General features: G+C 41.2%; 1 protein-coding gene across 1 annotated transcript in view; it reads left to right on the top strand.

Moving 5' to 3' along the window:
• The first annotated feature begins 8,879 nt into the window (after window positions 1–8,879).
• STX12 (syntaxin 12) overlaps window positions 8,880–22,782 on the top strand; it is a 43,015-nt gene continuing 29,112 nt past the window's right edge. The window contains exon 1 of the mRNA XM_047083392.1: window positions 8,880–9,090. Coding sequence (XP_046939348.1) covers window positions 8,973–9,090 — 118 coding nt within the window. The 5' untranslated portion in view covers window positions 8,880–8,972. The remainder of the gene's footprint in view (window positions 9,091–22,782) is intronic.

The raw sequence follows: 22,782 nt of genomic DNA, 5'->3' as shown, positions 1-22,782 counted from the left end.
CGTTTCTTGAAGACAGGTGCTTGTCAGAAGCAGCTTGGCCTCAGCCAGAATTGTTTGTGTCCACCTTTCCCTTCCTGACTGAGCAGGCACATGGGTTTACTTTTCCGGGAGAGGAGATAGATTTGCACTTCTCGCCATTCTCTCAGGTCCTCCATGGGATGTTTGTGAAAGAAATGAGGGGTGTGTGATGTGCCGTGAAACACAGTAAAATCAACTACCTTGGAATCATTAATGCAGAGGGGTCCTGAGGCTCGAGGTAACCATGAGGACAGATGAACTTTGTACCTCAGTGCACCAAAATTGTAAGCAGTCAGTTTAACTTGCTAGGCATTTCCTAAAAGCCAGTGCTTGTAATCTGTGATAACATTCTCACAAGTGGAGCCATGCACAGAATTGGACAGAAATGTGGAAATGGGTGGCTTCTTTCTGATAAAAGAAACAATGGACCACGTTGCTCATCTATCACTCTAGTAGGGGAGGTCATTTTCCCTTCCAAGCAAGGGAGACGACAGTGCTAAACACTTTTGTAACTTTTTGAATGAGAAACTTTTAGGTAAAGATAAACTGTCAGATAATATTTTTCAGATGCATTTACGTTTGACTCTGGGGAAAAGATTATGAAAAAAAGTTACAGTCGTGGTTTTGGGTTTGTTTTTTTTTTAATTTGGAAGACTTGAGAAATTCTGTTTCATGAAGTGACAATATAAAAACACATACTTAGTTTTATACTAAATCTTTTTTTAAGGCGTTGGCATTTAATACAAAGCAGATTCACACATTTTCTAACTTTCCACAAGTTCCAAAAAGTGAAGGAAGAAACCTCAGTCTTGAAGTTTTGGTTTTTAAAAATCATGACACTGTTTTACCATGAAATTGAGTAGCTAACTTTTGGTAACACCTTTTGTTTATTTGTATGTTTGTATAATGGACACTTTGAAACACAGGAATGTTTTGGTTTGTACAAACTTTGAAAAATGTGTGTTAATAAAAATTCAAATTGAGTCAAGTGTTGTTGGGTGATTGATTGATTGATTGATTGATTGCCGGTTTACCAGTAGGCATATCCCATTATGCCCTTCAGCCGAGAAAACAGTTTGTTTTGCTTGTAGACTTAAACAATTAAAAGCCTAACTGTGGTAATAGGGAGCTTCATATCCATCAGAGAATAAACCCATTCTCTTTTTTTCTTCTGTGATTTTATTTTCCAGTTTAAGTGCTTGCTTTGTTATAAACGCTATGCTAGGCAATGAGAATACAGCAGTGAAGAAAATTTATTTCCTCTTGGGGCTTCTATTTGGTGAAATATTGGACACCACCACTGTTCCTTGATTTTATATTCACCATTATGAGTCAAAATACAACACAGGATGAATCTTCATAAGGTATGAGTGAGAAGATTTTGAGATACCATCTCAAGGAGAGGAATGTATTAGTTTGAATCTTTGGTGCTGGTAATTTTTAAAATTAATAACAGGTGCCTCTCAGACATTGTCACTGCCACATCCTGGTCATTCTGTAGACTCAGAGACAACTTATTTTCTCTCAATAAACTGAAGAAAGTTTTATTTTGTAGGTACTATGGCCCGAATTTGGGGGGGTTCTCCCCCCAAATTGATGTGTTAAAATCCTAACCCCCAAAGACGATAGTATTAAGAGGTGGAGCCTGTCTTTGGAAGGTGCTCGGGCCCTGCCTTCACAAATGGAATTAGATACGTTATCTCTACCACCGTGTGAGAACCCAGCCAGAAGGCACTGACTGTGGACCAGAAAGAGGGCCATCACTAGAGCGTAACCTGGCTGGCCCCTTGATCTTGAACTTCTCAGCCTCCAGAACTCTTGAGAAATGAATTTCTGTTGTTTACAAGCTATGCAGTCTGTGAAACTTTGTTACAGCAGCCTGAAAAAGAAAAGGCGGTAGGCTATGTTTATGACCATCTTCATTGTGTAAATCCATTTATCCATTTTCTCAGCCTTAAAAATCACTGTAGGAGAAGTATAGAGTATAAACAGAGAAGGATATTTGGTTCTTCAGGAAGGTCTTCAGCCACTCAACCCTCAAAGTTTAGGGCTTTAGTTCCATTCTTTTGGTTTAAGATCATAAGTTACCTGCAGTATAGCTGTCTTCGACTAACGGCCAGCTCAAAGGTCTTGGAGGAGGGGCCGTTTTTGGGAAGGCCCAAACTGTCAGGAGTTGCAGGATATCCTGCTTATTGTTTCTATATAACAAACTACCCCAAAATTTAGTGGCTTAAAGCAAGCATTTAAATATGCCCACAGACTCTGTTGATCAAGAATTTGGACAGGGCACTGTGGGGCTGACTGGTCTTTATTCTACAATGTCTGGGTCCTCAGTTGGGAAGATTCAAAAGCTGAGGGATACTTCCTGGGGCTGGAATCGTCTCTAAAGGTTGTTTATTTGTATATTTAGTGCTCGGGCTGGGATTCTGGAAGTCCAGTAATGCTGACTGGAGCACTGACCTGGGACCCCTCCATATATAGCTTGGCCTTCCCCAGCATGGTGGGTCAAGGTAATCAGACTTCTTCCGTGGTGGCTCCAGACTCCCAAACACAAGTGAAGGGATTCAGTAAACAAAGCTGCAGATGCATACATTTTCTGACCTGTCCTCAGAAGTCACATTACCTTACTTCTGCAGTACTCTATTGGTCGAACAGAAGTCCATCCAGACTTGAGGGGAGCGGACATAAATCCCTTCTCTTAATGAGAAGATGACAAAGTAGAAGAGCACGTTGAATAGCTATTGTGGTGACTATCTTAAAAAACATAATCAGCCAAGAAAGGGAGTAGATTTTGGAACCAGACTAAAACCAAGAGAGCAAGGTAGAAGCTGCAATGTCTTTCATGATCTACCTTCAGATGTCACTCTCCATCATTTCTACAATAGCTTACTGGTTACAGAGGTCAAATTATTGACACTATTCAATGTGGGACGGTGTCACCCATGTGGGTACATACCAGGAGGTAAGAATCATTGGGGTCCATCTTGTAGGCTGGCTACCACACTGCCCTTTGGCCTATACGATTGAGTAAAACCTCTAGATTTTTTTTTTTTTCAACGTTTATTTATTTTTGGGACAGAGAGAGACAGAGCATGAACGGGGGAGGGGCAGAAAGAGAGGGAGACACAGAATCGGAAACAGGCTCCAGGCTCTGAGCCATCAGCCCAGAGCCTGATGCGGGGCTCGAACTCCCGGACCGCGAGATCGTGACCTGGCTGAAGTCGGACGCTTAACCGACTGCGCCACCCAGGCGCCCCAAACCTCTAGATTTTTAAGCCAAAAATGAAAGTTATCAATTTGGGGAAAGCAATTCGTATTCCTTAGCTCTTACTGGAATCAATGACTAATTTGCCTACTCCCGTTTGCCAGGTTGTCTCTGCAACAGGGTTATCAATTCTACTTGAAAAGTGACATCGTGTCAGGCTATGGTTAGCTCTGAAGTCAGGCTGCCTGGGTTTGAGTTCTGTCTCTACTTAGGGTTGTGAGGATTAGATAATATAAGAAGTCTTTAGGACAGTACTTGGCACATAGCATGCGCTAGATTTTGCAAGCGATTATTTTGGATGGCTTCTACAGAATCTACATTTTCTGTCTCCTGAGAGGGAAAGTAATAGAGTCACACATTGGAATAAACATGGATGTTCACTTGTTTTTTTGCTTCCATTGTTACCTTATCCCAAGATCACTTTTAGGCCCTCAGAACATTCATGCAACCCACAACTTGTATATCCTTTTTGCAACTCCACACTACCCACCTCATGAATGCCACTTCATTGCGCTGGCTCTTCTCATCGCACTGCCTTTTTTTTTTTTTTAAGTTTAATAAGATATAATTTGCATACAATAAAATTTACCCATCTTAGTATATAGATTAAGGAGTTTTGATGGATGTATACAGTTGTGTAATCACCACAATCAAGACATAAAACATTTCTGTCAACCTCAAAACTGCCCTTATGCCCCTTGGCAGTTAATCCCCTGCCCCCAACTCCATCCCACCCCGTAACCGTTAATTTGATTTCTATCCCTACAGTTTTGCCTTTTCCGGAATGTCTCATAAATGGAGTCACACAATATGATTGTGTGCCTGACTTCTTTCATTTAGCATATGCTTTTGAGATTCGTCCGTGTTGGGCATGTCTCACTAATCCATTCCATGTTTCCGTAGTCTGATCCTTTTTATAGCTGAATAGTGTTCCATTGTATGAATGTACCACAATTTGTTTACCTATTCAGTAGCTGATGGAAATTTGAGTTATTTCCAGCTTTGGTTTATTATGAATAAAGCTGTTTTACACATTTATGTACAGATCTTTATATAAAAATGTGTTTTCATTTCTCTTGGGTAAAATACCTAGGAATGGAATTGCTGGATCATATGGTAAATTTGTTTTCATCTAAAAAACTACCAAACTGTTTCCCAAAGTGGCTGTAAGATTTTGCATTTCCACTAGCGATGTATGATGAGTCCTAATTTGAATGCAGCCTTCACTGCAACCTAAGTGAACACTGTATCTCCATTGACCCTTCCTTCCCATTCCCTAGAAAGATTACCATATTGGTCATAATGACACTCTATTTTTAAAATATGAAACTTATTTACTGAAGCATAGCATACTTCAGAAGAGGACACATCACATGTATATGACTTGATGAATTTTCACAAAGTAAACACATACATATAATCACCACCCAAATCAAGAAAGACTGCTACCAGCATCTTAGAAGCTCACCTCATGTGCCCATTCCTAGTACTCCCTCTTGTTCTTTTTTTTAAAAAAAAATTTTTTTTAACGTTTATTTATTTATTTATTTATTTTTTTTTCAACGTTTATTTATTTTTGGGACAGAGAGAGACAGAGCATGAACGGGGGAGGGGCAGAGAGAGAGGGAGACACAGAATCGGAAACAGGCTCCAGGCTCCGAGCCGTCAGCCCAGAGCCTGACGCGGGGCTCGAACTCACGGACCGCGAGATCGTGACCTGGCTGAAGTCGGACGCTCAACCGACTGCGCCACCCAGGCGCCCCAACGTTTATTTATTTTTGAGACAGAGAGAGACAGAGCATGAATGGGGGAGGGTCAGAGAGAGGGAGACACAGAATCTGAAACAGGCTCCAGGCTCTGAGCTGTCAGCACAGAGCCCGACGCGGGGCTCGAACTCACAGACCATGAGATCATGACCTGAGCCGAAGTCGGCCGCCTAACCGACTGAGCCACCCAGGCGCCCCCTCCCTCTCTTTCTTAAAACTAACTACATACTATCCTGACTTTTAATAAAATGATTTTGCTCATTTTGAATCTAAGAAAAATGGATTGATACAGAATGTACTCATTTTTGTCTGGCTTCTTTGGCTATGCATTATGTTATTTTTTTATTTTTTTTTTTAAAGTAGGCTCCACACCCAACGTGGGGATTGAACTCACAACCCAGAGACCAAGCGTTGCATGCTCCACTGACTGAGCCAGCCAGGCGTCCCACTATGTATTATGTTTGCATGAGTTCACCCACGTTGCTCACATAGCAGTAGGACATTTATTTTTGTGTTCTCTAATACTACTACAATTTATCTATCCTACTGTTGATGGACACTCAGGTTATTTCCAGGTGGGAATTAGTAAAAATAAATGCTTCTCTGGCCTTCTTCATAATAGCCTCAAACTGGAAACAGTCCATATGTCCATGAATAAGAGAATGGATAATCAAATTGTAGTATATTTGTATGATAAAATAGTACCCAGCAATAAAAAAGACCAAACCACTGATATATGCAATATCATGGATAAGTCTCAAAAATCTTATGTTAATTGAAATAAGCCTAACACTAAACATACATAAAATATGACTCCATCTCTACGAAGTCCAAGAATAGGGAAAACAAATCTGTAGTGATAAAAATTAGAAAGTGATTTCTGGGGATGAGGGAAATTGATTAGAAAGGAGCACAACTTGATAGAGCAACATGCATAAACCTGAAGTTTTTGATGTTTTTGTTTTGTACATTTGCTACATTCCTCCCCCCCCCCCCATAAAATATGTGATAGAAAGGAGCACAGCTCAAGGAAACTTCCCTGGATTATGAGGAAATATTCTATATCTTGATATGGGTGCTAGTTCCATGGATGCCTACAAATGTCAAAATTCACTGATTTGAACACTTAATATCTGTACATGACATTGTATGGTATGTCAATTATAACTCAATAAAAATAAATTCATAAAAATGCTTAGTCCTAAAAAATGCTATTATGAACATTCCTATACTTGGTTTTTGGAACACATAGGTATTCATATCTGTTGAGTATTTAGTTAGGGGTAGAATTGTTGTGTCATAGAATATGTATGAATCACAGCTCTGAACTTAATAGCTGTATAGCATTGGGCAAGTACCCAGAACCTCCAGAGAACACCAGATTCCTTATCTGTTACCAAGGAGTTAATCTCACATTGATGGGTGCAAACCATGAGAATTGTTTTTGTCAATTAACAAAAGGACATAATGCAGAAAAATCACAGATTTTCAGAATATTTGCCATTTAAAAGATCAGTAAGAATGGAATATTCCACTCCTGCCTGGAGGATTTGAGTTACTTTGACACAGAGGAGCAGCCTCGATTTCCAACCCAGGTGCAGAGCTTCAGATAAGGGGTTTCCAGATACAACATTCCACATTTATCCTCACGTTGTAGTTTCCAAGGAAACAAGATCCCGAGTCCTCTTGTTAGCTCAGGCCTGATGATAATCCCCTTACATGTAGCCTGCTGTGCTTTGAGGCTATCAAAACACTGCTTCTTTTAAATTTTACCTACACTCCATCTTTCCCCCAAATCCTAGAATAACTCTATCTCCTCCTGTGCTAGGTGAGATGCCCCGTGATTTCTCTGGTGTGCAGTCTCCCTTGCAGCATTAAGTTGATAAGCCTAAGTTTGTCAGACCACAGGTGGTCTTTATCAGATAGGCTTTATCTTGGGGGTTACCGATAAGAATTGTAAAAGGTGTTCACATTGCCTGGATAGGTATTTAAAAAATGGTAGTTATTTTTTATTATTTATGTATAAATATAATAAATGTGCATTTGACATCTAGTATTTGCAAGACATAAATGTATTGCTTTGGCAGATAGCACACAATAGCACAAGACACAGATAGAAAACCACTTTTTATTGAGATGGAGAAAATACAGGCACCTGGGTGGCTCAATCAGTTGAGTGTCCAACTTCGGCTCAGGTCATGATGTCACAGTTTGTGAGCTTGAGCCCTGCACTGGACTGGCTGCTGTCAGTACAGAGCCCGCTTCTGATCCTCTGCCCCCGCCCCCTGCTCCTCCCCCCCAGCACTCTCTCTCTTTCTCTCTCAAAAATAAAACATTAGAAAAACACAAACAAAAAAACAACAATAACAAAACCCTACGTCTTCAGTTCCTAGGATTAAAACATACCTTTACTGAAGTTCACCTTAAATAGAGTCAAATGTAAATGAAAAATACTCAAGACTATTTTATAGGTAAAAAAGCACAATTGACATGATTTGCTATAAGATTTGACATATGGATCTAAGAAATGGTAGCGTTTTACTAACCAGAATCAGAGCCCCCAAATGTCATCTGCACCTTTCTGTACAGAAAGAAATGCTCTTATAAATGCTGCACAGAAACAGCTTCGCTTACAAAATCTCTAAGGCTGAACGCAGGCTCATTCCCTCATTTGGGGTCTCCTCCCAAACAGGCAAACAGCTTCCTCTCTTTGACCTTTCCCAGACATTTCAAAATAGGCTGGGGTGGGGATGGGTGGAGAACTCAGGAAATAAACACTGCCAGTTCCCCCTTCACTTCTCCCTATCTTGATCTCTTCCCAAACCAAAATCCTACCGACGTCTGCCCATTTACGATAAGCTCACAAAATGCAGTCTTCTGTGGGAACATTGAGGTCATACATTCCAAATAACTTACAGAATGATTTTTAAAATTTGAGAGTCTAGTTCTCCCCAAAATCCTGGTTTGAGATACATAGTAAATTAAGAGGCTATTTGGGAAAGATTTAGATGGAGAATGAGTTTAGGAATATGAGAATGCATTTTAGGGAAGAAGCAACATGAGGATGGAGTTGTCTTAGTCTTTGGGTTTTGCAGTCAAATCTCAGAAAAGCAAATTGACTGCTGTGGTCTTAATTTTCTAAGTTTTGCAAAAGAAAAGAACTTACTTTGTCGAAATACTTTGCTTCAACATTAAAAAAAAAAAAAAGATTGTCTATTATTTATCCCGAAGGTAAAAATATAGTTAGAACATTGTCCCTTGCTATGATAGAGCTTATGAACAGCGAATTGCAGTGAAGATTCATACGTAGTATGTTCTCAATAAAAAATATTATCATCGCTTTATTGTTTAGATTAGAAGAGGGGTGGAGGAAGAAATAAAAGCCGTCTGTAAACCATAAAAGTGCTCCGCAAATACTATGAAAGCCCTAGAGGATGGAAGTAGAGTGAGGGATTTCAGGAGTTTGGTTACGGATCTGAGGGTCAAGGTTGTCGAATTCTCCCATATTTGGGCCTGAATTCTCAGACTAGGATGTTAGGGCTGAGATCATCGGTACAATTTTATGCTAATCGAAAATTCTTGCCTCCTGTCACCGTGCTCTGGCGAGCAACAACACTGTCACACCAGCTCCTCCAATCCGAGCCCCAACCGTATGACGTCATCGCCCCGCCCCGTTTCTCCAAAGCGGATGCGTCCTGTCTCTAAGCTACTGTCCCGGGCACCAGATCCAGCGCCGCCTGCGCAGTGGCCCGGGGCGGGACGGACGCATGCGCGCTGCGTGGAGGTGGGGCTAGTGCGCACGCAGCCCTAGCCCCCTCCCCCGCCCTTTCTCTTCTCGGTTTCCCCGTCAGGGTACGGGTCCAGTCTGGTGGCTGCTTCCGGTAGGAAAGCGCTGCAGGGCGAGTCGGCCTCAGTTCCTCATCATGTCTTACGGTCCCTTAGACATGTATCGGACCCCGGGGTCCTCAGGGCCCCAGCTCCGGGACTTCAACAGCATCATCCAGACGTGCAGCGGCAACATCCAGCGGATCAGCCAAGCCAGTGAGCCGCGGTACAGGGCTGGGGGGCAGGGGCCGTCCCGGGGACAGGCCTGGGTGAGGGTGCCGGGACGCGGAGCCCGGCCGAGGCTACGGCCAAGGCCACACCTGAGGCCGTCTCGGGCTCTCTCCTGTGGGGGCGGCGGGTTGCCATCCCCGAGTCTATCAGGCCCAGCCTCCCCGAGGGTCCCGAGCCCCAGCTGAAGCTTGAGTTTCTTCTCTGGTGTTCTCCTCTCACGGTCTTGGGGCCGAAACAGCAGTCCTGACAGCCCTAGGGTGGGAGGGGTGTGTGTGTCACCTCGGGAATAGTGAGTGAGTTGACTTGGCGCAGTGGTCAGCCGAGTTTTTCCTGTCATCCGCCTTCCCCCCACCCACCTCTCTTTCCTCTTTGGCCAGTTTGGATCAGGAGTTGTTTACTGATGTAGATTTTAGGTTTACATTCCGCTCAGCTTCTTGCTCCTTGGAAATTAGCAGCTTTCAATTAAGGGAAGTGGAGAGGGCATGTGTTTGGGCGACTTAATACCCAGCTCTCCCTGTGATGAATTTGGAAATCAGATACAATAACTTGTATTTGAGGGACGAGGTGACATCTGTTTTAATAAAGAGAATTCACCGAAAACATTTGGATTTACATGATTTTGTCTTTTGTAGCATAAGATGTGCACGTATTTTTGGATTTCAAGCCGATGAAGTTTTTGCATTCCTTCCCTATTTAGCCGCTTTTTTGAACAAATCTCGTACACAGAGAAGCTCAGGGACTTGGCCACATTCACACAGCAAGTAAGACATGATAGAGTTAGTGGCGGATTTCAGAATGTCATTGCTTGTCTTAAAACCACCTCCCCATCATTAGGTTCTGAGTAGGACTGATTGAACTGATTGAGTCAAATACAGCCTATTTCTTGTGCTTGAAAATCATCTCAGAGCCTTATAAACAGGTCAGCAGCACAACTTGACTTGGAAAGAATCCTCATTTATTATTGTGTTTTTGTGAGCTTGGCTGTACTCTTTTAATAGGTAGAACTCAGCTGGTCCTGAATTATAATTACGTTCTATATAAAAAGGGGGGAAAGTTTCTGATGAAGAGTGTGAGACTGGGTGATATGGAAGTGGAAGGAAGAATAAATATGTGGCCTGTATATTATAGAAATTAAAAAAAAATTTATATGACCACTGGTTAGAAAGTATAGTATTTTGTGTTGTAATTCCTCCTTTTGTGAGGGAGCTGTAATACCAGTTAGGTCACAAGAGTCTACTTCAAGGCTGAAAGTTTATTGTTGAGGCTAAATGTAATCTTAATGTCTGAAATATTCATCCTACGTGGGGTTTTTTTGTTTGTTTTGTTTTGTTTTTTTTTTTTTTTGAGTATTAGGCATGTGGTAAGTGTAGGAACTGGCAAGGATTCTTTCAACAGGGAGGCTGTGGAGTTGTAACAACTGAAATACAAAGTTGCAAGTGATCAGTACTACAGAAGAGGTATATAATAACATTGTGCAGGTGTTCAGGGGAGAATGATACCATTTTCATTTGGGAGGAACCTGGGAAGGCATTATGGCATTTGAGCTAGGTCCAGAAAGTGGTGGGAAGGATTCGAATTTTAGACAGTAGAGAAGGGAATAAAATGCACAAGGCATGCTGGTGGGAAAGTATGGGGTATATATAGGAAAGTAGAGTGATTTAATTTGGCTGTGGGAGTGGACTCCAGAAAGTAGTGGAGAATTGGGTTGGAAAAGTTAATTTGGGGCCCAAACCTGAAAGGCTTTAAGTGTTAAACTAAGGGGGCTTGGATTTAATTCTTTAGGAGTATATATATTGAATTGGAAGGGAGAGACTGGAATTAGAGACACCAATTAGGAGCTGTGAAAATGAAAAGGAAGGAAAGGATAGGCTTCTTTGGTAATAGACTTGACAGGATTTAGCTGTTGGTTGGGTGTTGGGCTCAAGGGATCATTGGAGTCAACTGTTAATAACATTAATAGGTTATTTTTGAGTACATGCTGTGTGCCAGGCAAAAAGTGCTTTATATGCATTATCTTATTTTTTTTTTTAACTACTCTGTGAAGTAGCTACCAATATTATTTCTTTGTATGGGTTAGGAAGCAGACTGAGAAAGTTTAAATAATTACCGAGCTAATAAATGGCAATACCTGAATTTGAAACCACATCTGTCTCTTATGACCAGTAATTAGCTTTTTTATAATTTTTAATTAATATTACAGTTTGTAGCAGCCCTTCAACTTACAAGTGACCTTTTTTTTTTTTTTTAACTCTCCATAGGAAAGTGGGGAATACCTGAGGCCATAGAACTTTCTCATGTGGTGTGTCTAACCTCCCTTGCTAGATTGTTAGCTCCTTTGAAGAAGCATGGGGCATGACTTATTCATCTTTATATTTCTAGTACTTATCTCAGTCCCAAATATATGATAGATTCATACATGTACTGTTCAACAAATATTCTTTGAGCACCCTCTGTGCGCTGGGATTGGAGTGATGAACAAGACAGAATTGCTGCCCTGAGAATGTGTGTGTACCTATGTGTGTGTATATACATATATAAATATCCAGTAATGATTAAATGCCATGAAGAAAATAGGGTAAGGGGATGGAGAATGAAGAGAGAAAGAGGGTGGGTGTTCTGTATTTTAGATCAGATGGTTAAGGAAGGGCTCTGTGAGGAGGTGATATTTGAATAGACACCTGAATGAAGTGAGGGAGAGAGCCATGTGAGTAGCTGGGGGAAGGCATTCCAGGCAGACGTTATAGTAAGAGCAAAGACCTTAGTGTGTTCAAAGAATAGCAAGGAAGCTAGTGTGGCCGGACTGCAGTTAAAGAAGGGGAGCATAGTAAGAAAAGAAGTCAGGGACGTAGCCAAACATCGTATCATTTAGGGTCTTGATGCCTTTTAAAAAAAATTTTTTTTAATGTTTATTTATTTTTGACATAGAGAGAGAGAGACAGAGCATGAGCGGGGGAGGGGACAGAGAGAAAGAGGGAGACACAGAATCAGAAGCAGGCTCCAGGCTCTGTGCTGTCAGCACAGAGTCCGACGCGAGGCTCGAACTCACAGACCGCGAGATCGTGACCTGAGCTGAAGTCGGACGCTCAACTGACTGAGCCACCCAGGCACCCCTAGGGTTTTGATGCTTAATAAATAGTATATTTAAAGTGAATGAGGTTTTTCTACCATCTTTGAACTCTTACTGCCTCAGTTTCCTTGTACTGGGTGGTACCTACCACATCTTATGACCCTAGGCAGCGTGAGTTGGAATTCTTCCCTTAGGGTTGCTAGATGAGGAATGGGGAATTTGCAATTAGTAGGGTGACATTGCTTCTACCCTGTTATGAGGTTGGTGACTTTCCCCAAACCTCTCCCAGACATGGCAGACATACTAAGTATACACTCTGAAATTGAGCTCACAGACATATACCCATGTCCAGAGAGCCCTGCAAGCACTCTACCCATTGAAAATTTGAGAGAATAGCTATTCTTTTTTCTCAGCTGTCCTGCCACAGATGTAGGTTTGGAATTACTGAGCATATCAGCTGAAATATGGCAGGCCACCATGTGAGTTGATATAGATACAGCTAAGGCTGACTGCCTGGTACAACAAGGGTTGTTATCAGTATGTGTGGGGTACAGAAGAAATATACTTAATTCTGCCTATTATGGAGTGAAGGGTCTGGGCAAGTATTGCTGTGTCAGATATAGGAAAAGACCTAATAGCCTCCAAGTTAGCTTTGCTTCCAAGAACAGCATTGCTGTTCTTTAATATTGCTTATTTATTGATACAGTTTTTTAACTAAAAAAAAATAAACAAAAGGCAGTTGAATTTTTAAAACTGATTACTGTGAAATCCCATGGGTTGTCTTTCAAAGTTATTTTCGCATTTGCCATTTGCTTTTTATTTCATTGCCGTCTCGTAATTCTTCATGATGTCAACATGTGTATCGCAGCAGCAAACTCTCAGTGTCTCTGTTTCCATTCGTATTCATCCTGATAATGTATCAGCAGTATGTCTAAAATCCTGGCTTGTTTTTTTAAGTATATTTACTTATTTTGAGAGAAAGAGAGACAGCGTGAGTGAGGGAGGGGCAGAGAGAGAGGGAGACAGAGAATCCCAAGCAAGCTCTGCACTGTCAATGCAGAGCCCGTTTCAGGTCTCAAACTCATGAACTGCAGGATCATGACCTGAGCTGAAATCACTGACCAAGCCAGCCAGGCGCCCCTAAAATCCTGTTTTGATTATACCACTCACCTCCTCAAGAGCCTGTGGTGGCTCTCTGTTGTCTGCTGCATCATATCTTAACTTTCTTTGTTTTCACTCTTTGTCATCATTTTTTTTTTTTAAGATTTTATATTTCAGCCATCTCTATACCCAAGGTGGAGCTTGAGCCTACCACCCCAAGATTAAGAGTCATTTGCTCTAGGGGTGCCCAGTTGGCTCAGTAGGTTAAGCGGCCAACTTTGGCTCAGGTCATGATCTCACAGTTTGTGAGTTCAAGCCCTGCATCAGGCTCTGTGCTGACAGCTCAGAGTCTGGAGCCTGCTTGGGCTTCTGTGTGTGTGTGTGTGTGTGTGTGTGTGTGTGTGTGTGTCTGTCTCTGCCCCTCCCTCACTCACACACTCTCTCCTTCAGAAATAAACATTAAAAAAATTTAAAAAGAAAAAAAAGAGTCATTTGTTCTACTGACTCAGTCTCTGTCATCCTAACCCAAATTAGCCGTATTTTCTACTTATCTTCACTCTTTGCTATAAGCAGGTTATTTTTCTTAACATCCTTAAACACTGGTTTTTGCTTCAAGTTTTTGCACCTTCTGTTCCTCCTTTCTTTAATATCTTTCCCTACCTCACTATCTAAATTATACAAATCCTCTGAGTTGTGCTTAAATCCTACCCCTTGCAACTAAGCCTTCCTTTGCTTTTGAAAGAAAGTGAAGTCAGAAGGGGCATGAGCTTTCAGGTTAGCCCTTCGGTGACTGAGCCCTCGCCCCTCTGTGCACTGTTAACCTTGGGCAGCTTATTTCCCTTTTTTGTTGCAACCCCAGGTGTGAAATGAATGGAATTGTTAAAATGGGGCATTTGAAAGTAGAGTGCTTGGCACATAGTAGACATTCAGTAAATGGTGATATTATTGGTCGAATCTCCTGCCCCACTATGCTTTAGTAGCTAGCTGAGCAGTTTCAGGAGTCACACTGCCCGGGTTTGAATCCAAGATCTGCTTCTTACTTACCTGTGTAGACATACTGCTTTACCGCTCTATTTCTCAATTTCCTCATCTTTAAAGTAGAGTAAAAAATAATCTACTTCATAGGGCTTTGAGAGTTGAATGAGGTAATTATGAAAATTGCTTAAAACAGCACCTGCAACATAGTAAATGTTTAAGAAATGTTAACTATCCTTTTATGTTGTTGTTTTTCTTTGAATTTACAGGCACTTTTCTTTCACAGTTTAGCATTTATTTATATTCAGTATTCTTTAACTCGTTTTTGTTTTTTTTTACCTTGTCATTCTAATTAGAGAGATTACTTTTAGTTTACTGGGGATAGAGACAGCATGCATTGTATAGTTCTCTTTAGCTCCGGTGTCTGGCACAGCAATGGTTATGTCGTTGGCATTCAGTATCTACTTAATTGATGTTATCATTGCTGAGTATGTTGTTCTTGGTCTTGAGTCTGATAATAATAGCTATCCTTCATTGAGTTCTTTTCTGTGCCAGACACTGTTCTAAATTTAGCCCCGTATTATCTTATTTTATTCTCTCAAAAACCGTATGAGAGTTCTCTTGTTATTCCCATTTTTTAGGTGAGGAAACTGAGGCACAGAGGAGTGGAGTGTTTTGCTCAAGATAGGAAAGCCGAGTCGGGGCGCCTGGCTGGCTCCGTCAGTGGAGCATGTGACTCTCGATCTTGGCATCATGAGTTCAGGCTCCACGTTGGGCATAGAGCTAACTAAAAAAACAAAGAAAGAAAAGAAAAGATCATAACACTAAGGAGTAGTGGAGCCAAGAGTAACACATAGGCGGTCTTAATTCAGAGCCTGTGCTCTTAATTGACCATTACATATTTTGACCTTTGATATTTAGTGCTCATGTTCACTTTGGTTTAGAGCTTTCCTATTATAATAGAGTGGCTACTTTTTTTAAAGTCAGGTCATTTTCGTTGTATGAAAACAGAATATAAACCTAATTTTCAGAGTAACACTGAGATGACTTTATTGTCTTAATCACCACATAGGCCTTCATTTTCCCATTTGGTGTAAATAATGTTTTTTCTTTGAATTTATATTTGTTTTTTTAATATACTATGACAGTAGTTGCTTTGATATGACTAGACCTTGATTTGGATTTAGGTTCATTCGGAGATTCAGATTCTGCTTAAAACTGATACCAGCTGAAAGTACATAAAGAGTGTTCAGTATAGAGTAGTTTGCAGTGTGGATATCAACTGTGATGTATAATAAGTTGATTTGTTTTGTAGTCTTCATAAAAGTTTTAGCCAGGACATGCTTTTATTTTTTTTTATTTTTTTATTTTTTAAATTTTTTTTTTTCAACGTTTATTTATTTTTGGGACAGAGAGAGACAGAGCATGAACAGGGGAGGAGCAGAGAGAGAGGGAGACACAGAATCGGAAACAGGCTCCAGGCTCTGAGCCATCAGCCCAGAGCCCGACGCGGGGCTCGAACTCACGGACCGCGAGATCGTGACCTGGCTGAAGTCGGACGCTTAACCGACTGCGCCACCCAGGCGCCCCAGGACATGCTTTTAAAAATAGGATATCGGTGATGGAACTTGAGGTCTAGTTTTAAAAATAACAAAATTGCTTACACAGAACTGAAGGACTTGTCTTTCCATTTGGCCTAGTCATCTGGTTTCCAGGATTATGCAGCATTTCATAGAGGATTCTTTTCATCCAAAAGGTTGTAGCAAATCAGTCTAAGGTAAAACTTTTATTTACTAGAACGCTTAGAAAAAGGGTTTTCTCATTAGTCAAGATGACCAGAAAACCCTTTTAGATTCAACCCATTTAATAAAAATCTTTCCAAAAAGTATCACTTTACTTTTTGATATTTTATATACACTCCAGTGAAAATAACTATATATGTGAACAATTCTATTCCTTTTTGTGCCTTAAGCTCATTAAGGGGTGAAATTCTTCAATGGAAACTAGATGGCTCATTGAGTCATTATTTGTGTTTTAATGTTTATTTATTTATTTTTGAGAGAGAGAGAGAGAGAGAGAGAGAGAGAGAATTCCAAGCAGGCTCCCCAAAGCCAAGAGCCTGACCCAGGGCTCGAACTCACAAACTGAGATCATGACCTGAGCCGAAACCAAGAGTCAGATGCTCAACTGACTGAGCCACCCTGGCGCCCCTCATTGAGTCATTAGTTTTTAGTAACCCCTGGTGTTGGTGGTTATGGAGGGCAGTATACAAAAAATTCTGTTTCTTTGGATTCTAGTAAAGTAAGACACTACTCCCCTTATAATTTGAGTTTTGGGGTATCTGATACCTGAGTCTTGCTGGAAACTTTTAGGAAAATGCTTTAATATTCAGGTATTTAGAAAGAATTGATGGAGGCATAGATTGATTTTGGTGCTTAGCTAGCAAATGGCCTTATAAGTCCCCCTCTCCTGCACTTTCATAACCCTCCCCCAACAAATTCAGGTAACCTCAACAAACAAGAGAAGTCAGGAGAATCTAGATGAAAAAGTTCTCAGCTGAGAATACACAAAGAACAACTGATTTTAATTGATTTTCCCCCCATGTGCTAGAAAATTCCCACTGCTCTCTAGGGTATTTAATAAAGCTTAAAAAAAATTTTTTTTTACATTTACTTATTTTTGAGAAACAGAGTGAGACAAAGCATGAGCGGGGGAGGGGCAGAGAGCAAAGGAGACACAGAATCTGAAGCAGGCTCCAGGCTCTGAGCAAGTGGTCAGCACAGAGCCTGATGCAGGGCTCGAACCCACGAACTGGGAGATCATGACCTGAGCCGAAGTCGGGCGGTCAACCGACTGAGCCACCCAGGCGCCCCTATTTAATAAAGTTTTTAAAGTTTATTTTGTTTTTCAGTGGTCACTACACCTAACGTGGTGCTCTAACTCACGACCCTGAGATCAAGAGTTGCATGCTTGTCTGACTGAGCCAGCCGGGTGCCCTGGGTATTTAATAAGTTTTGATAGATGATTAATAACTTGATACTTTGACATATCTCTAGCGTTTCTAAGGAGAGTGCTCTACTTTATAAAGACAGTCAATGATAGGAGCTCTGTTTCCTTGAACTTTTTAAAGATCTACCTTAATGTGTCATCATATATTCAACCAACTATTTTCTGGAGGGGGGAGTGTGTGGGAGGTGTGTGTGTGTGCGCGCGCGCGTGGTTACACAAATACAAAAATGAGTAGAATGTGGTCCCTGCCCTCCAGAGGCACAAACTCAGTCCAGTCTCATCTGTACACACGTGGAACCTCTCTAAGCCAAACTCTGGCTTGCCAAAAACATTCCTTGGTTACATAGCATCGTTCTGGGACTATGCTTATTCATATTGTTGAATTTTAGCATTGAGGAGTGATGGGAATACTCGGAGATCATTTCATCCTCACATAGTTGTAAATATTTTATGAGGAGGGGCGCCCAGGTGGCTCTGTTGGTTAAGTGACTGACTGACTCTTGGTTTCGGCTCAGGTCAAGATCTCACAGTTCTTGGGTTTGAGCCCCACATCAGACTGTGCTGACAGCACACAGCCTGCTTGGATTCTCTATCTCTCCCTCTCTCTGTGCCTCCCCCACTAATGCTGTCTCTCTCTCTCAAAATAAATAAACTTAAAAAAAAAGGGGGGGGTGCCTGGGTGGCTCAGTTGATTAAGCATCTGACTTCAGCTCTGGTCATGGTTCGTGAGTTTGAGCCCTGTGTCGGGCTCTGTGCTGACAGCTCAGAACCTGGAGCCTCCTTCAGATTCTGTGTCTCCCTCTCTGTCTGCCCCTCCCCCACTCACACACTCACTCTCTCTCTCTCTCTCTCTCAAAAATAAATACTACAAAATGTTTAAAGAAAAAAGAAAGAAAAAACGAGATTTTATAATGAGAAAACACTTCACCCCCACAACTAGTATTATAACGATAGTTAGTACTCAATATATGCAAGTTAAACCTGAATGCCACAGACATTTGGTGAAAAGAAACCCAACTACATGAAATGAACTTGGTTGGTGCCATACATCTAGTTAGTGGTCAAATCTGGCATAGAGGTCAGGTCTCAATTATTCCTCGCTCATGTTCATTCATAGCTTTTGTCTTAAATAAAGTGTCATGATATAAAAGGGAGGTTAACTCAGTCAACAATGACTTATGTACCCACTGGGTGCCTGGCACTCTGCTGGACTCTGGTGAGTACACAGGAGTGTTCCCAAAGGTGGGAGGGAGTTGGGAAGAGAACAGGTTAGAGCAAGGGCATCAGCCTACCTGGAGCAGAGAGCTGTTCAGTTGGGGAGTTATCAGATAAGCAGGGTGGGGCTAAGTGGAACACTGGAATTGAGACCTGCCCTGTGTTACTTCATTCTGTTTCCATTTAGCGTCAGCCTTTTGAGAAAACATAATGTGGCACGAAGAATATAGCCGTTGGAATTTGCCCTGGGCTTGAGTTCTGGTTATTATGATACTCCGTGGCTTCCCATTTCATTACAAGTTGAAGTCCTTGCTCTAGTTTACAAGGCCCTATATGATCTGGCCTCTGCCTCTTTGTCCACTTTTCCTCTCTCTTGCTTGCTCTATTTAGCCACAATGGTCTCCTCACTGTTCCTCCTTCACAGGAAGCACTCTTGCCTTGGGACTTTGCCTTAATACTCTCTTTGTTAGAAAGCTTCTCCCCCATATATTTGCATAACTTGATCTTTCACTTCCTTTAGATCTCTTCTCTGTGTCACCTTCTCAGAGAGGTTTTCTCTAACCACCCTATGTAAAACGAGCACTCTCTCCTTGCCCTGTCTTTCCAGCCCTTACCTGAATTTATTTTTCTTTATAGTACTTATCACCACCAGATATATACTTATTGTCTCTTTAAAGTGTTAGCTTCTCTTTCTAAAAAATGTTTATTTATTTTGAGAGAGATCGAGAGCGAGCTTGGGGGAAAGGCAGAGAGAGAGAGAGAGACAGAGACAGAGAGAGACAGAGAGAGAGACAGAAAGGGAGAGAGAGAAATCCCAAGCAGGCTCACGCTATCAGCACAGAGCCTGATGTGGGGCTTGATCTCACAAACAGTGAGATCGTGACCTGAGCCAAAATTAAGAGTTGGAGGCTTAACAGACTGAGCCACGCAGGTGCTCCGAAAATGTTACCTTCTTGAGAGCAGATTCTTCTAGAGCATAGGACAGTGTAAAGTAGGTATCCTGAATGAATGGAGAGACGGATGGATGGATGAATAAATCAGTGTTGTTGTGCTTGTGAGCCTCAGTGAGCCCATCTATAATATTGAGAGCATAATGCTTATTCAAAGGGTTTTTGGAATCAAATAAGATAATGCTTATCAAGTGTAAAGGAAAAATACTCCTGTGTTTCCTCCACTTTAAATACTTCTGACATCAGATGTGTGGGTTTTCCATACACCAGACAATTCTGAGATTCTTCAAACACCAGTTGGATTTCCTACAATTTAACTCAATTCTGACCCTTCTACCTGGAGTTAATGTCAGATCCCACAGGTTAAGGACTGGGTCCCATGTGACTATCCCTTTTCAGATATCAGTTACAAGTTCGGTTGTCACATGTGCTTCTGACGAATGGGCTGTAAAATCAGAGGTTCCCATGAGCCCCTCCTTGAGTTTGATTAATTTGTTAGAGCACCTCACATAATTCAGGAAAACATTTGCTTACTTGATTACCAGTGTATTATAAGAGAGCATAATTCGGGAACAGCCAGGTAGAAGAGATGCCCATTCAAGGAAGGGGCTTGGACACCCTCTGACACCGTCTGTGTAACCTCAGCTGTTGACCAACCCAGAAGTTCATCAAGTGTACTTGAAGAGTTTTTATAGAGCTTAATCTGTAGTGCCTATCACCCTCCCACCCCCCATTTCCCTAATGTCTGTGGGTGGGGCTGAAAGTTCTAACCTTCTAATCACTTGGTCATTCTTCTGACTAGCCCCACCCAGCGTAAGGCTATCTAACTTTAAGTCACCCCAGGAGCATAAACTCAGTGTGCTCAGAAGGGGGTCTTTATTGGGGCGCCTGGGTGGCGCAGTCGGTTAAGCGTCCGACTTCAGCCAGGTCACGATCTCGCGCTCCGTGAGTTCGAGCCCCGCGTCGGGCTCTGGGCTGATGGCTCAGAGCCTGGAGCCTGTTTCCGATTCTGTGTCTCCCTCTCTCTCTGCCCCTCCCCCGTTCATGCTCTGTCTCTCTCTGTCCCAAAAATAAATAAACGTTGAAAAAAAAAAATTTTTTAAAAAAAGAAGGGGGTCTTTATGAATAACAAAAGATACTCCCATTGTGCACAAAATTCCAAGGGTTTTAGGTGCTTTGTGCCAGGATCTGGGGACAAAGACCCAATATATTTTCTATTATATCACATCAAGTACTTAACCAATTGTCTGGCACAGAAGAAATGCTCAATTAATGCTAATGCCCTCTTATAAATTATTTGTATGGATAGCCAGTTGATAGCTCTAGTGGTATCCTAATTCCTATTTGACTGAGATAAGGGGAAATTCCATATGTTAGTGATGAAAAATTTTATCTTGTAGGATGCTGTCTTAGCAAAATTATGGTGTTTACATTTTCCTGTGGAACCATTAAGCTAAAAGGAACCCTCATTTAATAGAATAAATATATTTTATGAAGTTGGTCAAAAGGCACAATTTTAATCACTTGAACACTATATTTGTTATAAAATTGGAGTTACGTTTTTGCTAAAAACAAAAAACAAAAAACAGTCCCAAAATAAGATAAAATCATAATTTGAAGTGCTACAAGTTTATATATTCTTGACTTTGGAATTTTTTGTTTTATAACACGTATGATACAGCGATTTTGGCTAGAGAGAAGTAACTTGTACATATTGCTAAGGATGAGTTTGTTCAGTTTCTACTTGGGAGTAGAGTCACCCAACAATCAGATTTGGCTTAATCATTGTTTCTAATCAGACTTGGAAGCTATTAGTTTATCAGTGTTTTTGTAAGGTAACTGGTACTTAATAAACCTCAGCTTGCATTTTTACTATTCTTGGTGACCAAATTAGGGGCACGATTAAGACCTAGCCCCACTATCAACAATAGCCAAAGTATGGAAAGAGCCCAAATGTCCATCGATGGATGAATGGATAAAGAAGATGTGGTATATATATATACAATGGAGTATTGCTCGGCAATCAAAAAAGAATGAAATCTTGCCGTTGGCAACTATGTGGATGGAACTGGAGGGTATTATGCTAAGTGAAATTAGTCAGTCAGAGAAAGACAAATATCATATGACTTCACTCATATGAGGACTTTAAGAGACAAAACAAATGAACATAAGGGAAGGGAAACAAAAATAATATAAAAACAGGGAGGGGGACAAAACAGAAGAGACTCATAAATATGGAGAACAAACTGAGGGTTACTGGAGGGGTTGTAGGAGGGGAGATGGGCTAAATGGGTAAGGAGCACTAAGGAATCTACTCCTGAAATCGTTGTTGCACTATATGCTAACTAAGATTGTAAATTTTAAAAAATAAAAAATAAAATGAAAAAAAAAAAGACCAAACCCCAAATTTTGTTATTTTAAGGAGCACCCTATCATAAGAAAACAGTAATTTTTTTAATTTTTAAATTCTTCTGTCTTCTAATCTTTTTTAAATGTTTATTTACTTGTTTTGAGAGAAGGGGAGAGAATCCCAAGTAGGCTCAGTGCTGTCAGCACAGAGCCCAACATGGGGCTGGATGCCACGAATCAAGAGTCAGATGCTTAACCATCTGAGCCATGCAGGCATCCCAGGAACTACTAATTTTTATTTTTATTTTTTATTTTTGTATGTTTATTTTTGCGAGAGAGAGAGTGGGGGGGGCGGGGGAAGAGCAGAGAGAGAGGGAGGCAGAGTATCTGAAGCGGGCTCTGCACTGATAGCAGAGAGCCCAATGTGGGGCTTGAACTTACGAACCATGAGATCATGACCTGAGCTGAGGTTGGACATTTAACCAACTGAGTCAACCAGGTGCCCCAGGAACTACTAATTTTTAAAATTCAAAGTTCTAGTAAGTGAAGATTCTTTCTTACTGGATATGGTAGCATTGTATACGTTGCCCCTATAATATATATTATATACTTCCTCCTCATCTTCCACTAAGCCAGTCATTTAGCAGTCTGATATCTCACAAGTGAAACTTTGGCATTAATACTGAGAGAATAGGAAAGCCCCTCACAAAGGAAACTGTGTTTTGGTTGGAGGAGTCATACCTATTGTGTTATATTATCTCTTAAAGTTCTGGTGAAACTTGAATATAACCACGATTCCTCTGGTAAAAGAATACACTGTTATTATGTTCTATACCCCAGCAACTTGGAATAGAAGATAATGAATGCTCTTAAGCAAGCAAGCAAGCAAGGGGCGCCTGGGTGGCTCAGTCGGTTAGGCGTCCAACTTCGGCTTAGGTCATGATCTCACAGTTTGTGGTTTCGAGCCCAGTGTTGGGCTCTGTGCTGACAGCTCAGAGCCTGGAGCCTACT

Source organism: Lynx rufus, unplaced genomic scaffold, assembly GCF_022079265.1.
Source record: "Lynx rufus isolate CCGP_SWC_20201006 ecotype Redwood Valley unplaced genomic scaffold, mLynRuf1.p SCAF_2, whole genome shotgun sequence".
Taxonomy (NCBI): domain Eukaryota; kingdom Metazoa; phylum Chordata; class Mammalia; order Carnivora; family Felidae; genus Lynx; species Lynx rufus.
The sequence above is the reverse complement of the archived record's forward strand: the minus strand, read 5'-3'. Positions and strand labels throughout refer to the sequence as shown.